The following is a 23562-nucleotide window of genomic DNA, read 5'->3' as shown; positions in this document are numbered from 1 at the left end:
GATCTAGTTCCCTGACCAGGGATCAAACCTGGGCTTCCTGCATTGGGAGCACCGAGTCTTAACCCCTGGACCACCAGGGAAGTCACTACCTATTCTTTTATCTCTGCTTTGTTCCCCTTTGTACTTACTCATCCAGGTTGTGCCCAAAGTTCTGGTAGGACTAAACTACTTGTAATTCTTGAATTTTCAGCATTGTTTGACCTCAGAACCTTTGCACATGCTATTGTCTGTCTAGAACTTGTCCTCCTTCAGCTCACTCCTTATTCTTCAGATGTCTCTTTGGTGATTGCTTCCTACAGTGAACTTTCCCTGAAATCTCCCTTGAAGATTTGGTGATATTTTCCTGTGTGCTCCTATAACACCTAACAGTGCTTTTATCCTTCATGTGCTGGCTTAGCTCACCTGCTAAGCTGTAAGCTGTTTAAAAGCCAGACTTGTGTCTATATTATTTATAGCTGTCTCGCCAACACTTACCACAGGCCTGGAGCCTAGGGAGAACTTAAATATATTTGCTGAATGAATGACTAGTAGGTGTTCGTAGAATAGTGATTGCATTGAAGCAAATCTCCAAGTAGACACTCCTTATGGACTTTACATGTGGTGAAAGATACCTCTCCAACCCCTGCTATATATTTTCTCTCCAAAAACAAATTATAACATCTCACCCCTCTCATTTCAACCTTTTAATTTTAGGAATAGAAATAGGAGCCTTCGAGAACTTTTATTTTTGCTCTGCAGATGCTAAGATACTATGAGCATGCTGTTATTATGTAATGCAATTTTGAGAGCCTTTTATGTACTACATTCTTTATAGAATTATTTTGTCACTGTCATTTAATATTTGTAACAGCCTACAAAGTATGAATTGTTTTTGCCACTCTACTGATTAGCCTTAGTAAGTGGCAGATTTTGGAATCCAAGCTCAGACCTTCCTTTCCTCTAAAGCCCACACTGCTTCCCCAGCATCTGCCCCCCATCCTTGTTGTTGTTAATCCTTTAAAATTTGATGGTCAATTTGTAAGTTAAAACCTGTTGTGTTCACTTGAATGAGGAAGATAGGCAAAACAACTGAAAATATAACTTGGTGTACAAATAGGAGATGATCAGCTAATTGGATAACAAGGGCTGTTTTTAATTATTCTGTTTTATCTTGGACCTGGAATATTTATGTTGGCAGGTACCCTTTGAAAAATCGAGCCAGAACGTGGTGCAGTTACACACGTAAATGTAAAGAGCAATTAGTGAATAGTTGGCTCAGTCAGAGAGTGAATCAGACTAGGCATCACCCCACGGAAAAGGGGAGTGAGCGACTGGGGTGAGATGAAGTGTTTTGTACTTTTCACCTCTCAGTTGCCTCTCACAGAACAAGAATGTAGGCTAGGGATAAACTACCTTTCTGCTAAAAGGATTGTCTGTGACAGCCATAAGAGTACAAGGTTCTTTGGTGCTCTCTTAGTTCTGCCCTCTCGTCCCATTCACTGTGTCAAGGGCAGTAGAGCACCTTTCCAGTGGTCCAGCTCCCTGTTTTTGAGAACCAGTCTCTGCAGTAGTAAAAATTAGAATCCATTTTCCTCTGTGCTTCAGAGGAAAAGACTGAGTTAGACTATGCCCAAAGTTGTTTGAGCTGTATGCATAACACACACACACACACACACACACACACACACACACACACACACTTTTAAAAACCTGAAGCTATTGTCAGGTGGCCAAATCTAATTCATAATATGACTTTAAATTCTTAGCCTGCCATTTATTGGTCCCCTTGGAGCAAACCTCTACTTGTTAAGCCTAATTCTGTCATTTCTGTAGTCCTCAAATGCACTCGTTATAATTAGTACCATCTCTGGGTCTAGAGCTCATTTCCCCACCTTCATTTTTTTTGCCAGGAGAGCTTCCTGTGGTTGTTGGTCTACCAATTCCCTTACCTACATACTAACCAGATGCAGTGTCAGATGAGGGCCCTCTTATCGCACATTAGAATTTTTAATTCCTTCCTCTCATTCACAAAATCAAGGCCCAAATTGCAGCCAAGAAGGGCAGTTTGTTTTGATAATTCCTTCTGACTCAAGTAGGAATAATTTTCTTGAAATGTTTTATTTTTCTTTTTATTAGATACTGAACTGAACTTTCACCCATATTCTTTACCCCAAATGCAGGGCCTTGTCTCTGACAGGGTGCTTCCTGGAATCCTAGTGTGCTTAGGGTAGGGTCCCTGCTTCAAACCCGAATATCCCATATAACAGCTTGTAGAAAAATATACCTTCATAAGTGTAAGTGAGTCCCAATATGGCATAGTTTTCACTATATTAACTTTTTTCTTGCATATATCTAAAATTCTCAGTTACCTCTCAACACTGGACTGTTTGATCAAAAGGTACATCACCAGGGTACGGAGCTCAGGCTGTCAGTTTTGCTCCTCGGTATTTTTAGTCCTAAGGAGAGTCACTTCTTAGGTGTGATCACTTGCGTGAGAAGGGCCTGTGAAATTCAGATTCTGCTGTATGACCTCTCTGTTTGCTAGGACTAACTTGTTGTTAGATCATTCCTAATTTAGTCATGCTCAGTGTTGATGTCAGCCAGAGCATGTCCCCAAAATGTTCTCCCTTGGTTCTCAATAGGAAGAATCTTTTATGTCTCTATTTAGAATCTGAAGCCCTTTGTGATTTCAGTGTTAGTTTCAGTTGAATTCATCCAACATTTATAGAGTACCTGCTGTGTGCTGGGCAATGGTATTCCAAAGATGGGAATGAGAACAAAAGTTACCTCCAAGGAGCTTATAGTCTGATAGTGCAGATATTTGTGAGCAGAATACTTTAGTAGTGTGACAGATGCTAAGATGGAAGTGTGTAGATTCCAAGTTCTATTTGGCCAGCAAAATATTTCTCCCACTGCTATCCTTCTATAAAGCAACATTCTACTCAGTTTGTATCTTGTTCTTTCTCTGAGATCTACAGGGCCTCCTCCTGTGACTCTACACATTTTCATAAAAAACTGATGTTTGTTTGAAATCAGCCTTGAGTGGAAAAATTCAGCTTTAACCTTGTAGCATCAGTACTTTTCCCCTTTGTCCTTACTTCCTCCAGTCCTGTTACATGAACACCTGGGTTACATGAACACCTGGGTTACATAAACACCTGTTTAACTGTTGACAACAGCAATTCTTCTATCTTTGGAGAAACTGTACACAGTGACTAATATGATTATTTATAGAAAATTTTAATGTTTCTAGAAGCTGTGTCAAGTTTCTTTCCTTCTTCCTAGTAGTGAAGCCTCAAGCATCTTGCTTTCCAATCTGGTTTTCCAGTGGAGGGATTGAGAAAAAACACAAACATTAGTTTAGGGCTTACTGTGTGCCTGACAAAATGCTAGATACATTTCACATCTAATTCTTCATCTTAATTTTTGGATATAAATTTGTTATTTATTTATTTATTTGGCTGAGTTGGGTCTTCATTGCTGTGCGTGGGCTTTCTCTAGTTGCAGCGAGCGGGGGCTACTCTTCATTGCAGTGCACGGGCTTCTCATTGTGGTGGCATCTCTTGTTGCGGAGCACAGGCTCTAGGCATGCGGGCTTCAGTAGTTGTGGCGTGCAGGCTCAGTAGTTGTGGCTTGCGGGCTCTAGAGCACAGGCTCAACAGTCGTGGCACACGGGCTTAGTTGCTCCGCGGCATGTGGGATCTTCCCAGACCAGTGCTGGAACCCGTGTCCCTTGTACTGGCAGGTGGATTCTTAACCACTGCACCACCAGGGAAGTCCCTCACAGATCTTCTTATTGTTCGAAGTCTATAGAATGAATTATGCAACACAGTTTTCTAGGGACATGTTAGGGCCCTTTTGGTTTTAAGAGAACCAACATATACTAGCTTAGGCAAAAAAAGGAATTTATAGGTTCACGCAACTGAAAATTCTAGTAGACCCATCATGATAGCCGTATCCAGGGGCTGAGATGATGTTCTCTCTCAAAGAGCCAGGCAAGATGGCCCCTGGAAGCTCAAGGTTAGTAATCCCAGTGGAAAAATACAGTCAATTCCATGGCTGTAACAGAAAAGTTCTGAACTGCCTGAGGCATGTGCCCTTGCCTCTGATAGGCCCTACCTGTACCACATGGAATGGTTTCCCCTCAGGGAAGGTGAATCAGAAGATCAGAGAATAGATGCTGAGCAGGAAAAAGAGCAGTTGATGTCCACTGTAGGGTGGGAGTTTAATTTTCTAAATCTGAAGTTGCAAGAGGTATTTTGTTAGGCTTACATAGTGTTTTGAAAAAAAATTAGAGTAAGCATTTTCAGGCAATTTCATCTAAAAATCTAGATTTCTTGTCTTAAAGAATCAAATGATGTGGAAACATGGGGGCAAATTCCCATATTATTGTGCTAACTGGCTGGAGTTGAGGAGTGGCTCCTTCCTTTGTATGTTCAATTGCCAGCCTACTTTATTCATTCTCAATAATTGGCAAGAATCTCTGGGCATTTGAGTGAGTGACCCTTGCTCTAAGCACTGCAGGTTTTCCTGGTAGAGTAAGGAGAGTGTTATTCCAGCCATAATTCATAAGGTTCTGTGTAAGTCTTGGCTGACTTAATTTTATGCTGAGATTCACTGTGCCTAGTCATTGCTGTAATGTTGTATTAAGAATAGTAATTAGTTGTGTGGAATTACAAAATAAAATAGATATGTAAGATATGTATATATGTGTGGGTAAGGGAATGGTCTTTGGGGTTTGCAGGTTCCTGTAGGCACCCCAGGTTCATTGCAGCCATTTGCCACTTGAAGTATGCCTTTGCATGTTTGGGAATGTATTTTTATCCTACTTCATAGATGTTAAGATGACAAATTTCTTGTATTGTGTAAGGACATACATCTGTGTTTTCCAGTAGGGAAGACAGAAATACCAAAGCTTTTCACATTCTGTGAAGATTTCTGACCACCCACATTTTGACACTGCAGAAGTGATATTATAAGCCCTCGTGCTTTATTTATGTTCACTGGGCACATCTTTTGTAGTTCTTTATTTGGTAATAAATTATATAAATTGAGTGGATAAGTGGAGGAGGGAAGAGAAAATAGAACATTTTGGAGAGAGTGAGGAAGACAGGGTGTGACTAATTGAAGAGAGCAAATATATTGCCTGCAAGCATCGCCCTTGGGGGAGATAAGTCTGTCGGCAGGATGAAGAGGTGTAAGTGCTCAAGGAGAAAGAATTGACTTATCTAAAGAAACGTGGGATAGGAATTTGAGGAGAAAAGAGGCCAATTTAGACTAAGCAGAGTCACTGCTCTAGTGTTTCTTACCTTCTTCTGGAAGCTGCCCCACTCTGGCCCTCCAGACCCATCTTCCAGAATTGATATTATTTATTTTTGATATATAGGCATTTATAACTGTAAATTTTCCTCTAAGCACTGCTTTCACTGCATCCCATAAGTTTTGGCATACGATATATTTGTTTCCATTTATCTCAAAGTGTTTTCAATTTCCCTGTGATTTCTTTTTTGACTTACTGTTTATTTAACAGTGTGTTGTTTAATTTCCACATATTTGTGAATTTCTCAAATTTCTTTGTTACTGATTTCTAATTTCATCCCGTTGTAGTTGGAGAATATACTTTTTGTGACTTCTACACTTTCAGATTTATTGAGACATTTTATGACCTAACATATAGTATATCTTCTGGAGAATGTTCTGTGTGCACTTGAGAAGAATGTGTATTCCGCTGTTGTTGGACAGAGTGTCCTTTAAGTGTCTGTTGGGTCTAGTTGGTTTATAGCATTGTTCAAGTCTTCTGTATAGTTGTTCTATTCATTATTAAAAGTTGGATATTGAAGCCTCCAAATATTATTGTTGAATTTGTATTTCTCCCTTCAGATCTGTCAGTTTTTGCTTCGTGTAATTTGGGGCTCTGTTGTTAGGTGAGTATATACTCGTAACTATTCTGTCTTCTTGATGGAGTGAATATTTATCATTAAAATATGCCTTTCTTTGTTCTAGTAACAATTTTTGTCTTAAGGTGTATTTTTTCTTATATTAGTGTAGCTACTCCAGCTTTCTTTTGGTTACTGTTTCCACGATGTGTTATCTTCCTTTTTATTTTTTAAAAATTTTCAATCTGTTTGTGTCTGAATCTAAAGTGTGTCCCTTGTAGACAGCATTTAGTTGAATCATAATTTTAAAATCCTTTCTGCCAATCTTGCCTTTGATTGGAGTATTTAATCCCTTTACATTTAATTTAATTACTGATAGTGTAGGATGTATGTTGGTCATTTTGTTTTCTATATGTCTTTTTTATTTCCCCATTACTGCCTTCTTTTTGGCTAAATGGATGTTTTCTACTTCTAGTATACCATTTTAATTCCGTTGTCATTTCTTTTACTTTTTTTTCTTTTTGAGTTTCTTAGTCCTTGTACTAGGCATTATTTAAAATAGCAGATTTTAAGTGTCTTTTGAGTCCATCATATGGACATCCTCAGGGATGGTTTCTACTTTTTTTTCCCATGTAAGGGCCATACTTTCTTTTTTCTTTGTGTAGTTTCAGATTGGTTAGCTTAATGGTCAGCTAATGATTGGACGGAAAATTCCTTAAATGCCTAAATTAAGAAGTCTCCCATTCTTTGATGGTGGGCTGTAGGTGTGTGTGTGTTGGGGTACGCTTTCAGCACTTAGCCAGCAGTTGACAACTCTGCCTTAACATTCACTAACTGCTTGTGCAAAGCCTCAGGGTCAGCCTGAGGTGAGAGCATAGGGCCTTCTCAGGTCTTTCCTGAACATGTGCACAGCCCTACACATGCATGGACTTAGATTCCCCCCAATATGGTGGAGTTTTTCAAAGCCCTTATGTATATCTCATTCCCTTATTTTCCTTTAAGTGTTTTGTATAGCCTGTTGTTTGCCCCAGCTGTTACTGCCTCAGGCAGCTGCAGAATTAATTAATTGTCTCTAATTGTTTTTGACAAAGGGTAGTCACTGGACAAGTTCAGAGTTAGGTTAAGTAAAGACAGCTTTGCAAGTGGGCTCTTCCAGGGAACCACCAGACAATTTTCTGGGAATGAAACTTCAGAGGAGCTCCAAACCCATTTTGTTCCCTCTCGTGGCTGCTGGGCTGATAATTTTCCCATGATAATATGCTGTTGGTTTTCAAGGCTAGTGCAGAGCTGGAGAAGAGGGAATAGGAATGGTACATGTTAAAATGACACAAAGCTTGCTGTTCTTCCCAAGAGTTTTATCATTTTCTTGAATAAACACTCCCTGGGTTATTTCAAATCTTTGATTAATTTCCAGAGTTCTGAAATAGTTGATTCTAACACTTTTTTCCAGTTTTCTTTGTTGCTTTTGTGGTGCAGGGAAATTTTAGAGGTCCTCATACCACCATTTTTGCTGATGTGAAAATAGGAAAAGTATTGAACCTGAAATCAAGGTCCTGTTTTTCAACTTAGTAGTTTTTGGTTTTGGGCTTACCAGTTGATCAAGGAATCTAAACTTGTATTTGTCTTAAAAATTGGCATATTAGTATCTACCTCTCAGAATTATTACAGAGGTTAAAGTGAGATAATGCATTTAATAATGTGCTGAATAAAAACTAATCTGTAAATACTGTCAGATGGAAGGACACGTAAGGCATTTAAAAGGAAAAATGAAAAAAACGATTTTATCATTCAGGTTTTGTTTATGAAAGCAGAGCCACTTTGAGTATTTTGGGGAATAGAGGTTCGCTAAAAGAATAAGATATTACACACATGTGGGAAGGAAAATGAAGGAGTGAAAGAGGGAGTAAGAGGATCAGGGAAAGAATCATTTAACGATCCACTTGAAGCATTGGCACAAGTGCATCAGTCAGAACTTACAGGGGAATCTGAGAAGCCACGTACTTCCAGCCATTGCAATGGGAGGATGAAGAAGGAACTTGTGGAGAGGTCTGTGGAAAGCTGTTGGATCTCTGTAGCTACAAGCTCTGTGGGTCCAAAGTGAAGTGTCTTATGGTAGGCCCGGGGTTGCTATTGGTTGGCAGGACCAGCAAGTGGAAAGACAAGATGGACACATAGAGCATGGTCAAGCTGGGATCTTCAGGACATCTCTGCCTCTTGTTTGATGTCATATTTAACCATGACAACCTTCCAAGAGTAAAGAATGTTTGTTGCTTTACTTCTGCCTTTCAAATCCTTAGCAAGTTTCCCTTCTGACCAACTCTAACACGAAATCAGAAGGGAAAGGGATTTTAGGAAACGTAGTTCCCAGCTTAAGCAAGTACATAGTATGATCTGGTACATATGACTATGCAGTGGTTTAGTCCTTTTACTTGGGAGTTTACTTATTTGGAAAGTGACAAACTACTAATAGGCCCAGAGTATTGTATTTTTTAATACAATTAATTAATTAATTTTTCTTTTTTTGGCCAGTTTTTTGGATCTTAGTTTCCTGACCAGGGATCAAACCCACTGGACTACCAGGGAATTCCCAGACACAGAGTATTTTATAGATTGTGTTGTATATGTAAAGAAGAATTTCTGATTTGGGGGAAACGTACAGTTTCTTCAAAAGAGGTTTAGATATTGAAGCATTCTTAGGGCATATAAGAACAAAAATAACTAGAAATAATAACAAAAATAACACATAAACATTTATTTTACATATCTTGCTTTATTTAATAGATAAGTTCCTTCTAAGGAACGTATAAAATGAATTTTTATAAATGAAAATTTTCCTAATAACAAGTTACAGTGACAAGAGTATGTAATTTCCCATTGGGTTTTGGTTGACATTGGCATATAATTTTTTATTTTAGTTTCTTGACCTTTTTTATTAGCATGATGTCATCAAGACTGGTAAGATCTAATGGGATAGTGAGACAATCAAGGTCCTTGCAGACTGAATTATACCATAAGTCTATGTAATTCTGAGGAAAGACAGGGAAAGTCTACTTCTCTCTGTGCTAGTTAAAGCCCACTGCATTTGATGTTGCCTGGTTATTGGGTAGAGATATTTGCTGTATCAGTACCTGCTTAGCATATGTCAGGGGCTGTGATTATTTGCTGCAGTAAAGAGATCATGTCTGGAACAGTAGCTATAATTAGAGCACCATTACATTAAGTTTATAATAATCTATGACATTTTCCAGGACCCGTCTGTGTTCTCAATTTAAATGGGTAGGTTAAACGGCCCATGCACACACGTACAAACACACACACTTCGCAGTGTCTCTCAAGTTTTTGATAGTGGCACACATGTCTGTGGTTTACATAGATAATGCGGTGTTGCTTTGGGTTTTCTCTTTTAATGAGGAGAAGCAGCTTCAGAGGCTTTCACTTGGCCCTTTATTGGCCCACAGTAGCACTCACTGTGGACTCTGCTTGTTGCTGGATGTATGTAATTCACCGCTGTATTCAACTAGGGAAGTAACCACTGGGTGGGTTCGGGACTTAGTCCATCCCATGGTAGGCTTAGTATCTCCCATAAACCCGCTAACTCAACATGGTGATATTCTGGGTCCCCAGGGATTAGCAGTACCTAAGAGCTAATCAACCCTGAAAAGAGGAGGTATTTCTTTTTCCCCAGGATAAAATTACCTGGTAAATGGTTATAATTACTTATTTAGGGAAGAAGAATTGTGGTATACACTTGTTATGTTATCACAGGGTCCTTTCTCACCAGTACTGAGTTGCTTGCTTATGTATTTGTTTGCTTATAAGAGGCTCTGAGTCTGTGAAATGACTTAGGGATAGGAATTGGGTGAGAGAGTGTGTCAGCATGGTGATTCAGGTCAGACATCTAGTCTCCAAATCTAGATTTTTTTTTTTAAGTCTTACGTAGATCAGGTTGTACTTAGTTGGCTGTTTATCTAATTTGGTTAAAAATCTCTATGATCAGTTGGCCATCACCTATGATCCATGCTAGTCAGACCATTCTCCTTATCACTCTGGACGTGCCTGTTACAAAGAACTATGTTCGTCTTGCTTCCAGGGGCTATCAGCAAGTCTCTACTACCTTGGCTTCTGATCATCCCCACTGAAATCAGGAAGCCCATTTAACAGAAGGACCTCTCGGCTTTACCCCCAGCTTACATAGGATATCTACTATAGCACTTTTCACAGTGCTGGTACTCCCAGGTACAATGTATTTCTCAAAGTCAAGGTGAAAGGAGTATCCCCTTGGCCTTAATGGGGGACACAGGTAGGGTGGGTAACAGGTTGCAGATGCTAAATTAACAACAGCCTTTTCTTCTGAGTTGTTGGATTCTTTCTTCCATATTACACCAAGGAATTTTTGGCGTCTCAGCCTTCGTTTTGGCCATGTTTGAGGCTAGGTTTTAGTCAAGCAGTTGAGCAAATAGTTGGAACCATCCCCAGCTGCTTGAGTTAGAACTGTGAATCAGAATTTTCTGATGAGTGTCTACATTAAGCTGATTTAAAATTATGATCCTCTTTGTCTATGGTCTAGCTCCCTTAGAATCTTTTTCCACAAGGTCCCAAGGTTTTCTCTCTAGAAAGTAACAACATCTTGCAGTTCTTTTTGTGTATAAACCCATTTACATGTCTGGAGGCAGTGAGGGGTGGAAGGGGTTAGGTAATAGGAGAGAATTGGCATTCTCTTGCAAGGTAACTCCTTGAGGTGTAGTTGTTACACTGTCCTTAAGCAAGGTAGCACTAGTCTTATCAGATAGGGGAGGGTTGCCTCTGCTGGCTTAGGAAACTCCATAGAATCTGGGGGTTTTCTGTTATCTGAATCGTCCCAAATGTCCCCATTTACATTCTTGGGGCTTGCTCTTTTATAATCAGTGCCCTCTTCTCCTGGCCACGATGAAGTAACTGGCACTAGAGTAACCCTCTCGCTTTAAACAACTGTTGCAGTTATTATTGGTATATAACAAACCCCATCAAAACATAGTGGCTTAAAACAATAGCAGTCGTTTATTTCATTGTTTCTGGGGAACAGAAATTTAGGAAGGCCACTTGAGACATGAGAAAGGTGAGGTGATACAGTATTAACTCTAAATGAACGTAGATCAATTGAAGATGAACATGAGAAGCCCTAGAGCAATCATGAAAATTCAATAAATGATGTGTAGCTAAGAGGCAATAGAGGAAATAAAATGAATCAGTAAAGCATATTTGATTAACCCAATCAAATGCCCTAACTTTCACATAGAACTAGTGAAACCGAATTCATCCTATATTGTAATTCAGCAGTCCTACAAGAGCAATGCCTGCATCTGATTTTTGCCTGTACCAGCTTGGCAGCTACAAGGAAAACAAATTCTTTTAGGAAATTATAGAAATACCCTGGCTCTCTGGCCTTGAGGATTTAAAACACTGAGTGTCATTTTCTCTTTTTGAGCTGTCCGGTGAACTTAGGAGCAGCTGACCTACCTCACAGTCTTGCGCTCTCTCACAAAGTCCTGTCACTCAAACTGCAAAAGCCTTGCATTAGATCGGTGCTTCATTCTAAGTTACCGCAGGTGATAATTTAAGTAATCCTTTCATCACTGGATGTCATGGACTAGTAGTGACTTTAAACCCTGTCATGATCACTGGATCCTCATTGTCTTCAACTCCAACCACATCAGATAACCAATCACAAAGTTTCACGGTTTTCTTTTTTAACATCTTTATTGGAGTATAATTGCTTTACAAAGGTGTGTTAGTTTCTGCTTTATAACAAAGTGAATCAGTTATACATATACATATGTCCCCATATCTCTTCCCTCTTGCGTCTCCCTCCCTCCCACACTCCCTATCCCACCCCTCTAGGTGGTCACAAAGCACCAAGCTGATCTCCCTGTGCTATGGGGCTGCTTCTCACTAGCTATCTATTTTACGTTTGGTAGTGTATATATATCCATGCCACTCTGTCACTTTGTCCCAGCTTACCCTTCCCCCTCCCTCCCCGTGTCCTCAAGTCCATTCTCTAGTAGGTCTGCATCTTTATTCCCGTCCTGCCCCTAGGTTCTTAATGACCTTTTTTTTTTTTTTTAGATTCCATATATATGTGTTAGCATACGGTAATTGTTTTTCTCTTTCTGACTTACTTCACTCTGTATGACAGACTCTAGGTCCATCCACCTCACTACAAATAACTCAATTTCGTTTCTTTTTATGGCTGAGTAATATTCCATTGTATCTATGTGCCGCATCTTCTTTATCCATTCATCTGTCGATGGACACTTAGGTCGCTTTCATGTCCTGGCTATTGTAAATAGAGCTGCAGTGAACATTGTGGTACATGACTCTTTTTGAATTATGGATTTCTCAGGGAATATGCCCAGTAGTGGGATTGCTGGGTCGTATGGTATCAGTATCAAAAAAACAAACAACCCAATCCAAAAATGGGCAGAAGACCTAAATAGACATTTCTCCAAAGAAGATATACAGATTGCCAACAAACACATGAAAGGATGCTCAACATCATTAATCATTAGAGAAATGCAAATCAAAACTACAATGAGATATCATCTCACACTGGTCAGAATGGCCATCATCAAAAAATCTACAAACAATAAATGCTGGAGAGGGTGTGGAGAAAAGGGAACCCTCTTGCACTGTTGGTGGGGATGTAAATTGATACAGCCACTATGGAGAACAGTATGGAGGTTCCTTATAAAGCTAAAGTTTCACTTTTTTCAGGAGTGTATTGACAGCAGTAACTTCTGTACCCAGTTACTGTAATGGTCATTGTTTAATTGCAGACCACAGAATCCACTCTAGCCGTTTAAAGCAGAAGTGGGAGAGTGTGGGTATCGAGTTTTAGTGACATGATGTCAAGAGAAATGCCTCAACTACACTGTAAAGTCATTTCAGCAAAAATCCTGCTGTGGCTACAATTTGTTATACACAATTTGGTTGAATACATACACGCATATACATAAAAATAAATATATTAAATACAAAGTATATTGAAATGTACCTACTGAAAATATATCGAATATGGAATTATAGTTAGATACATTAATAACTGCTGTATTATCCGTGAATAAAGGAATTACATGGATTATATTTGAAAATTTCATGTTTATTTTGGCCGTTTAGGACTTGGAATTTTTTTCTCTTAGAACCTGTTTTATAAATTCTGGTTTCATTTTCAGACTAGCCTAAAAGACCTACATAACCCATACTGTATCAGAAATGCAAAAGAGGCCATAGCATCCAAAGACACTTTTAGAAGCACAGCCATCTTTTAAAAGATTTCACAAAAATTAGACTGCTTAAGACTTAAATTATAGATATGTTGAACCTAAAGAAAATAAGATATACAGACTTTAAGATTGCCAGCCATGCAAGTTAGGGGGTCTAAACTACCACTTTAGCTACCAAAGGATGGCTTCCTGAATATCTACATCCACTTTAGCCAAGGCTGTGTTGGCATATTTGGTAACCCCACTGCTGTTTATGTGGAAGTATTTGTATGTGAGGATGGAAAGTAGAGCTGCTACCATGCTTCTTGCCCTCTGTTGAAATTAATCAGAAATGGGGGTGGGGGTGGGTAACAGACATGGGTGGGGGAAGTGAGATAGTATATGTCACAAGTACAGAGTTAGCTTGGGTGACAAGGTGAATCCGAATTGTGGACACATGAGAATATTACCCAAGCCATGTACTGAGGATGGTCTTTAATTTCTACCGTGAATGGACTGTCTGGAAGCAGGTCTCATGTGGGCAAGGTTTTTTTGTTTGTTTGTTTTTTTGGCCAAGCTGCACGGCATGCAGGGTCCTAGCTCCCGAACTGGGGATCGAACCGTGCCCTCTGCAGTGGAAGCACGGAGTCCTAACTACTGGACCACCAGGGAATTCCAGCAGGTTTTATCTGTGAGGTGTGATGTAGTTCGGTTAAGAGGTAGGTGCTTAGCAGTGCCTATTAAATTGTACCCTCTCCCTTCTTTTATAAATTTTTCAGCGATCCCAGGCTCCTGAAGCATACCATTTTTAAAAAGGGAAAACATACTTTTCATTGCTATTGGGTGGAGGTGAATTGAAGGCTCTGCTCTAACAAACGGTCACAGTGGTGACAACTGGAACAGGGAGCAGGGAAAAGGGGAGCTAAATGAATCCCCCCCAGTATCATGAAGTCAGCCTCTCCTCGGGGCCTTTCCTTGAGGATTCCAGAGGCCAGCAAAGCGTGTTCACCTCTTACTTCTTGTTCCTCTGTTACTTGTACCATATTGATCTTCTACTGTTCCTCTCTTTTCCAGCCTGTGTGCTAGATGCATGAAACAAGCAGGTCATCTCAAACTTTGAAAATAAAATTTTGGATCATGTGACATAAAAGATTGTATATGTGCTAAAAAGTAGGCATTTGTCACTATTCAGCAATTGAGTTATTTCTGTTGTTATTTCTAGGCAGAAGAAATCCTCAGGCAAGAGCTGGAGAAAAAAGAAACACCAAGTCTATACTGCTTGCTTGGAGATGTCCTTCGAGAGCACTCTTACTACGACCAGGCCTGGGAGTTGTCTCAGCACCGCAGTGCTCGCGCCCAGCGCTCCAAAGGCCTCCTCCATCTTCGAAGCAAAGAGTTTAAAGAATGCGTGGAGTGCTTTGAACGCTCGGTGAAGATTAATCCCATGCAGGTTAGACAGTTCATAAAGCCTCATCTGCTCTTGTCTTTCTTTGATTTTGACTTACTGAATGAATACCCATTTTCTTTCATAAAGACTGGGGAGCTCATCTGTGAGCTAAGAACCTAGCCTTTAGAATACTTCTTGCTTGTCACTAAGAGTGGACAGGTTGCTTTTCTCTTACTCGCTTTCTTTTTTTTTTTTTGCGGTATGCGGGCCTCTCACTGTCGTGGCCTCTCCCGTTGCGGAGCACAGGCTCCGGATGCGCAGGCTCAGCGGCCATGGCTCACGGGTCCAGCCGCTCCGCAGCACGTGGGATCTTCCCGGACCGGGGTACGAACCCGTGTCCCCTGCATCAGCAGGCGGACTCCCAACCACTGCGCCACCAGGGAAGCCCTTTTGTGCTTCTTTTATTCACTTTTCTGTTTCGTTTTGTTATTTCTCTCTGTTAACTGTCCTTAACACAAATACAGCTATTAAAGTTAGGCTCCATTTTGAGTAGATATACAAGGAAGGAAGTGAATGAGAGTCAAAATTACAGGCAGTGAAGGACTCTGCAAGTAATTGTTGATGTCAATAATGAAAGAAAAACCTTTATATAAAAAGGGTAACATATAGAATGGGTAGTTGATCATTTTAGGAAAAAAATGTCTGTATTTACATGCACAGAAGCATTTTTAAATGTTTAAAAAAATTTTTAAGATTTGAAAAAATAATGCAAAAGGAACCTGGATCTTTAAAATAAGTAAGTGCAAGATAAATCCACAGGAGAGGACCTAATTTTGAGGGGAAAGAGATCAACCTATTTTGTATTTAATGATATTCAGTTAGTTAAATGGTTTTATTCCTAGAAATGGTTATTTTTTTTTAACCAAACTTTCTTTATGACTGCTTTCCCAATCACCAAAGTCACACATAACTGTCAACCATGCTCCTGACAAACATGCACACCGACTTAATATAATTTTAGTTATAATACTAATTTAATATCAGCCACTAATATTTACTGAGTTACTTACTATGAGCCAGGTACCTCTTTGGGCACTTTGCCAGTATTTGAACCCAGACAGTCTCACTCCAGAGCCAGCAGTCTGTTCTTTTTAAAATTGTGATAAAAAGCCTGTAACATAAAATTTACCATGTTAACCATTTCTAAGTGTACAGTCCAGTAGTGTGAAGTACATTCACTTTGTTGTGTAGCCATTGCCACCACCCATCCCTACAACTCTTTTCATCCTGCAGAACTGAAACTCTGCACCTAGTAAATAGTAGCTCCCGGTTCTCCCCCCACGACTCTAGTCCCTAAAAACCACTGTACTTTCTGTCTCTTACGAATTTGGCTACTCTAAGTACCTCATATAAGTGGGATCATACAGGATTTGTCCTTTTGTGACTGGCATATTTCACTTAGCATAACGCCCTCAAGGTTCATCCATGTGTATCATGTGTCAGAATTTTCTTTCTTTTAAGACTGAATGATATTTCACTGTATGTACATACCAGTTATTTTATCCATTCATCTGTCGATGGACACTGGGTTGCTCCTACCTCTTGTCTGTTGTGTAGTGCTGCAATGAATGAGGGTGTGCAGAAAGGGTCACTTTTGAACTGGGTAGACTTGGGGCATATCTTTTACATTGAAAAAAAATCAGAACACATTTTTTTTTTAATGACAGGTTGAGCTAATTGCTTACTTTCCTCACTCTGGGTAGTGAATACAATGAGAATCTTTCTCATCTGTGGGCTGGTGAGAAGCCTGGAGAAGAGAGTAGGGCAGGTGGGAGTACAGAATATCAGCAGAAACTGACAGTTGCATTTCGCAGCAAGAATGCTTACCATAGAGTTGGTTGTTGTTGACAACTTGCTCTACCTCAGAGTTCTCAACTGGGGACGATTTTGTCTCTGGGTCCTTTGGCAATGGTGGGGAGGTGAAGGGGTGCACTACTGACATCTAGTGGGTAGAGACCAGGGATGCTGCCAAACATCCCATAATGCTCAGCACAGCCCTCCACAATAAAGAATTATCCCAGCTAAAATGTCAGTAGTGCCAAGGTTGAGAAACCCTGCACTAACTTGATTATCACTGGACACTTTTTTTTTGGTAGAAAATAGAACTCAGTATTGTGTTACTAAAATTTTACTTTTATGGAAAACTGTATCATATCCTTGCTTATCTGTTTAAAGTTTACCCAACCACAGCTGCCATAAGGAGTGGGGAAAATAAATTCCCTCCCTTAGCCTCCATTGTCTAAGTTAAATCACGCACATGGATTGTTTTCTCAAGCACACAGTCTCTTAACGTCCAGCCTTAACATTGTCCTCCTGCCTCACTGGCTACTCCTTCTCAGTCTTCTTTGCTGGTTCCTAGGGCTTAGTCGTTGGGCTGTATATCTCTGTCTACACTCACTCCCTTGATTTAATCTAGTCCCATAGCTTAAATACCATCTGTATGCTGACAACTCCCAAAAGTTTATTTTCAGTCCTGTCTTCTCCCCTTAATTGTAGACTTCCGTATCTCACTGCATTCTCAGTCTCCCCATTCGTTACTCTGACTAAACATTTCTAATATCCGGAATACTGTTCTCCCCCTCCTAAAAGCTTTTGCCCCCAAGATCATCCCCATCCCTATAAGTGGCAGCCTGTTTGGTCTTGGAGTCATCCTTGATTTCTATTTCCCTCATATCCCACATCTAATCTATCAGTAAATCCTAGGAGATCGGCCTTTGAAATATATCCAGAATTGGACAACTGCTTTCTACCTGCAACCATTCTGGTCAAATACCCATCACCTCTCACCTACTTAATATATTACCTCCTTACTGGTCTTCCTGCCTCTGTCTTGGTACAATCTGCCTATACTCAATGAACATCCAAGTTGATCCTTCCAAATGCAAGTCATATGTGTCATTCCTCTGCTCCATCACCTGTGATAATAGCCAGGTCTCTGACTGGCTCAAGGCTTTTCCAAGCCTAGCCCCTGTTGCTTCTTTACCTTCCTCCTTCCATTCTCCCCCTCGCTCACCCCACATTAGCCTCTTTGTTCTTCCCTGAACATTCCAGGCACATTTCTGTCTCTGGGTTTTATCACTTGCTGTTCCTCTGCCTGGAATGTTCTTCTTCTGGATAGATATCTGCATACCTTGCTCCATGACCTCATTCACTTCTGGGATCAAATGTCACTTTCTCAGAGAGACCTTCCATAATCATTCTATTTAAAATCACACCCCCACTTTCCACCCTTACCTTACATTCCTTATTTTCCTTCCCTACTTTATTTTTCTCCATAGTACTTAGCACCTTCTAATATTATATATAGCTTACTTAAAAAAAAAATCTTTTTCTCCTCCACTACAGTGTAAGTTCTATGAAGGTAGAAATTTTTATCTGTATGGTTCATTCACATTTTCCTAGTGCTTGTAACAGTGCCTAGCACATATTGGGTCTTTTTTTTTTTTTTTTTTGCGGTACGCGGGCCTCTCACTGTTGTGGCCTCTCCCGTTGCGGAGCACAGGCTCCGGACGCGCAGGCTCAGTGGCCATGGCTCATGGGCCCAGCCGCTCCGCGGCATGTGGGATCTTCCTGGACCGGGGCACGAACCCGTGTCCCCTGCATCGGCAGGCGGACTCTCAACCACTGCGCCACCAGGGAAGCCCACATATTGGGTCTTTAATAAATAATTGTTGAATGAGTGAACAAATAATATCTTCAACCAGTTATTCAATCAAATACATATTAATTGTCTGCTGTACACATGGCACGGAACCAGAGGAGGAAGCAGTAGCAGCAGATCACCAGATGGCCTGGTTTGTACCCTCTGCTACAGTCTAGTGAAGTGGACATAGACAAAGCTAGCCAACAGTATGAGGCCTCAAAGAAAAACCCAGAGAGTAATTTTTAAGACACTAGTTTTATAGAGGCCAAAGAGACTATTTCTGCCTTTTGTAGACAACGATGAAGAGAGGATGGTGAATTGGGCTTTGAAGGACACATAATACTTGAACAGGCCAATGGAAAGGCAGTGGTGAGGGCATTCCAGGCAGGTGAACAGTTTGAGCCCAGCCCTGGAAACACAAAGAGAAGGGGTGTGTGTGTGTGTGTGTGTGTGTGTGTGTACAGAGTGTTAGTGAATAGGCTAGTTTTTTAGAGTGAAAGGGAATAGGACAGTCCCAGTGGGAAAGCTAGACTGGAGCCAGATTATGGAAGGTCTTGAAGGTGAAGCCTTTGTTTTTTTTATTTGGCAGGTAGGAGGCTATTAAAGGGTTGATTTGTGTTTGGCTTTGTTGAATTGAAGGAATGTGGTGTGCATGGAGGTGATTTAAGAATATTGTTTTGGCAACTCTGTGGCCATGGGAGACACTAGATGTAGGCAGGCTTAGGAACTATAGCAGTGGTCTAGCAGGACAGTTGTCTGTGGGGGAGGGGCAATAGGAAAGAAGGGGTGGAGTAAGGGAATTCGCAAGGGAGGACTTGACAGGGCCCAATGGTCTCATTATATGACTTCAAATTAATTACTTAGCAAGACAAAGAAATGACAATTGCTCCAAGCAGCGTCACAGAGCAAACAGTTATTATGTGAGGATATTTTGCGGTTTGTCATATGGATCGAATTCAGGCAGGCTGTAAGCCATGCCAAAATATGCAGGCGTATGATGCTACAGTTGTACAGAACTACTACAGGATGCAAACTTGAATGCTGTAGACTTACTATAACTCTTGATGCAAGTTTGAATTGTCTCTGAAGAAGGAGAGCTCCTACATGCTATCGTCTCCTCTAAGTCCTGGAATGAAAGGAAAATAGAAAAAGAGAATTTTAAAAATTCTATCCCTGCTTTTCTGACATATCCAAACAATTAGGTTTAATAACAAAACTCAGGCAAATGAGAGAGATATTTGAATGGCTTTTGTGCATTGTAATGGCTTCCTGAAATCAAATTGTTATAAAAATAGGAATGTTTGGTTTTATGTCAGGGATAGTCTACAAAACTAAATGCATTTATCTATGGTGCATTTGTTAGAGAACCAGAAGATGTGTGTACCATTTGCATTTGTGTTGAGATTGCTAGCTACCATTCGTTTACCCCTACCTGTTTCATTTTCCCAAGTAACTTTTGAAACTACTAAAATTCAAAATCAACCGTAGACTTCTGGGGATTGTGGGCTGTTACAAGCTGAAGTGAATGGTAATAGGAACATACATATTGATAATTACCTTAAACGTAAAAAGATTAAATGCTCCAACCAAAAGACATAGACCGGCTGAATGGATACAAAAACAAGATCCCTATATATGATGTCTACAAGAGACACACTGCAGAACTAGGGACACATACAGACAAAGTGAGGGGATGGAAAAAGATATTTCATGCAAATGGAAATCAAAAGAAAGCTGGAGTAGCAATTCTCATATCAGACAAAATAGATTTTAAAACAAAGGCTATTACAAGAGACAAAGAAGGACACTACATAATGATCAAGGGATCAATCCAAGAAGAAGATATAACAATTGTAAATATTGATGCACCCAACATAGGAGCACTCAGTACATAAGCAAATGCTAACAGCCATGAAAGGAGAAATCAACAGTAACACAGTTATAGTAGGGGACTTTAACACCCCATTTTCCCCAATGGACAGATCATCCAAAATGACAATAAATAAGGAAACACAAGCTTTAAGTGATACATTAAACAAGATGGACTTCATTGATATTTATAGGACATTCCATCCAAAAACAACAGAATACACTTTCTTCTCAAGTGCTCATAGAACGTTCTCCAGGGTAGGTCATATCTTGGGTCACAAATCAAGCCTTGGTAAATTTAAGAAAATTGAAATGTATCAAGTATCTTTTCCAACGACAACGCTATGAGACTAGATATCAGTTACAGGAAAAAATCTGTAAAACACACAAACACGTGGAGGCTAAACAATACACTACTAAATAACCAAGAGATCACTGAAGAAGTCAAAGAGGGAATCACAAAACACCTAGAAACAAATGACAGTGAAAACAACGACCCAAAACCTATGGGATACAGCAAAAGCAGTTCTAAGAGGGAAGTTTATAGCAATGCAAGCCTCCCTCAAGAAACAAGAAACATCTCAAATAAACAATCTAAGCTTATACCTAAAGCAATTAGAGAAAGAAGAACAAGAAAACCCCCAAAAGTTAGCAGAAGGAAAGAAATCATAAAGATCAGATCAGAAATAAATGAAAAACAAATGAAGGAAACAATAGCAAAGATCAATAAAACTAAAAGCTGCTTTGTTCTTTGAGAAGATAAACAAAATTGATAAACCATTAGCCAGAATGATCACGAAGAAAAGGGAGAAGACACAAATGAACAGAATTAAAAATGAAAACGGAGACGTAACAACTGACACTGCAGGAATACAAAGGATCATGAGAGATTACTACAGGCAACTATATGCCAATAAAATGGACAACCTGGAAGAAATGGACAAATTCTTAGAAAAGCACAACCTTCTGAGACTGAACCAGGAAGAAATAGAAAATACAAACAGACCAATCACAAGTACTGAAATTGAGACTGTGATTAAAAATCTTCCAACAAACAAAAGCCCAGGACCAGATGGCTTCACAGGCGAATTCTATCAAACATTTAGAGAAGAGCTAACACCTATCCTTCTCAAACTCTTACAAAATATAGTAGAGGGAGGAAAACTCCCAAACTCATTCTACAAGGCCCCCATCACCCTGATACCAAAACCGGACAAAGATGTCACAAAAAAAGAAAACTACAGGCCAATATCACTGACGAACATAGATGCAAAAATCCTCAATCAAATACTAGCAACCAGAATCCAACAGCACATTAAAAGGATCTTACACCATGATCAAGTGGGGTTTATCCCAGGAATGCAAGGATTCTTCAATATATGCAAATCAATCAATGTGATACACCATATTAACAAATTGAAGAATAAAAACCATATGGTCATCTCAATAGATGCAGAAAACACTTTTGACAAAATTCAACACACATTTATGATAAAAAAAAACCTCCAGAAAGTACGCATAGAGGGAACTTACCTCAACATAATAAAGGTCATATATGACAAATCCACAGCCAACATTGTTCTCAATGGTGAAAGACTGAAACCATTTCCTCTAAGATCAGGAAAAAGACAAGGTTGTCCACTCTCACCACTATTATTCAACATAGTTTTGGAAGTTTTAGCCACAGCAGTCAGAGAAGAAAAAGAAATAAAAGGCATCCAAATCGGAAAAGAAGAAGTAAAGCTGTCACTGTTTGCAGATGACATGATACTATACATAGAGAATCCTGAAGATGCTACCAGAAAACTACTAGAGCTAATCAATGAATTTGGTAAAGTAGCAGGATATAAAATTAATGCACAGAAATCTCTTGCATTCCTATACACTAATGATGAAAAATCTGAGAGAAAAATTAAGCTAACACTCCCATTTACCACTGCAACAAAAACAATAAAATACCTAGGAATAAACCTGCCTAAGGAGACAAAAGACCTGTATGCAGAAAACTATAAGACACTGATGAAAGAAAGATGATACAAATAGATGGAGATATACCATATTCTTGGATTGGAAGAATCAACATTGTGAAAATGACTCTACTACCCAAAGCAATCTACAGATTCAGTGCAATCCCTACAAACTATCACTGGCTTTTTTCACAGAACTGGAACAAAAAATTTCACAATTTATATGGAAACACAAAAGACCCCGAATAGCCAAAGCAATCTTGAGAAAGAAAAACGGAGCTGGAGGAATCAGGCTCCCGGACTTCAGACTACACTACAAAGGTACAGTAATCGTGACAGTATGGTACTGGCACAAAAACAGAAGTATAGATCAATGGAACAGGATAGAAAGCCCAGAGTTAAACCCACGGACACATGGTCACCTTGTTTTTGGTAAAGGAGGCAAGAATATACAATGGAGAAAAAACAGCCTCCTCAATAATTGGTGCTGGGTAAACTGGACAGCTACATGTAAAAGAATGAAATTAGAACATTCCCTAACACCGTACACAAAAATAAATTCAAAATGGATTAAAGACCTAAATGGAAGGCCAGACACTATCAAACTCTTAGAGGAAAATACAGGCAGAACACTCTATAACGTAAATCACAGGAAGATCCTTTATGACCCACCTTCTAGAGAAATGGAAATAAAAACAAAAATAAACAAATGGGACCTAATGAAACTTAAAAGGGTTTGCACAGCAAAGGAAACCATAAACAAGATGAAAAGACAACCCTCAGAATGGGAGAAAATATTTGCAAATGAAGCAACTGACAAAGGATTAATCTCCAAAATTTACAAGCAGCTCATGCAGCTCAATATCAAAAAAACAACCCAATCCAAAAATGGGCAGAAGACCTAAATTGACATTTCTCCAAAGAAGATATACAGATTGCCAACAAACACATGAAAGAACGCTCAGCTTCATTAATCAATTGAGAAATGCAAATCAAAACTACAATGAGGGCTTTCCTGGTGGCACAGTGGTTGAGAGTCCACCTGCCGATGCAGGGGACACAGGTTCGTGCCCCGGTTCGGGAAGATCCCACATGCCGCGGAGTGGCTGGGCCCGTGAGACATGGCCACTGAACCTGCGCATCCGGAGTCTGTGCTCTGCAACGGGAGAGGCCACAACAGTGAGAGGCCTGCGTACCGCAGCAAAAAAAAAAAAAAAAAAAACTCCAATGAGGTATCATCTCACACTAGTCAGAATGGCCATCATCAAAAAATCTACAAACAATAAATGCTGGAGAGGGTGTGGAGAAAAGGGAACCCTCTTGCACTGTTGGTGGGAATGTAAATTGATACAGCCACTATGGAGAACAGTGTGGAGGTTCCTTAAAAAAGTAAAAATAGAACTACCATATGACCCAGCAATCCCACTACTGGGCATATACCCTGAGAAAACCATAATTCAAAAAGAGTCATGTACCACAATGTTCATTGCAGCTCTCTTTACAGTAGCCAGGACAGGGAAGCGACCTAAGTGTCCATCAACAG

General features: G+C 39.8%; 1 protein-coding gene across 1 annotated transcript in view; it reads left to right on the top strand.

Moving 5' to 3' along the window:
• The window catches only part of TTC27 (tetratricopeptide repeat domain 27), a 186991-nt gene that overhangs the window by 114561 nt on the left and 48868 nt on the right, over nt 1–23562 (top strand). The window contains exon 13 of the mRNA XM_065891074.1: nt 14316–14543. Coding sequence (XP_065747146.1) covers nt 14316–14543 — 228 coding nt within the window. The remainder of the gene's footprint in view (nt 1–14315; nt 14544–23562) is intronic.

Source organism: Phocoena phocoena, chromosome 14 (genome assembly GCF_963924675.1).
Source record: "Phocoena phocoena chromosome 14, mPhoPho1.1, whole genome shotgun sequence".
NCBI lineage: Eukaryota > Metazoa > Chordata > Mammalia > Artiodactyla > Phocoenidae > Phocoena > Phocoena phocoena.
This window is presented reverse-complemented; position numbering and strand designations above follow the sequence as displayed.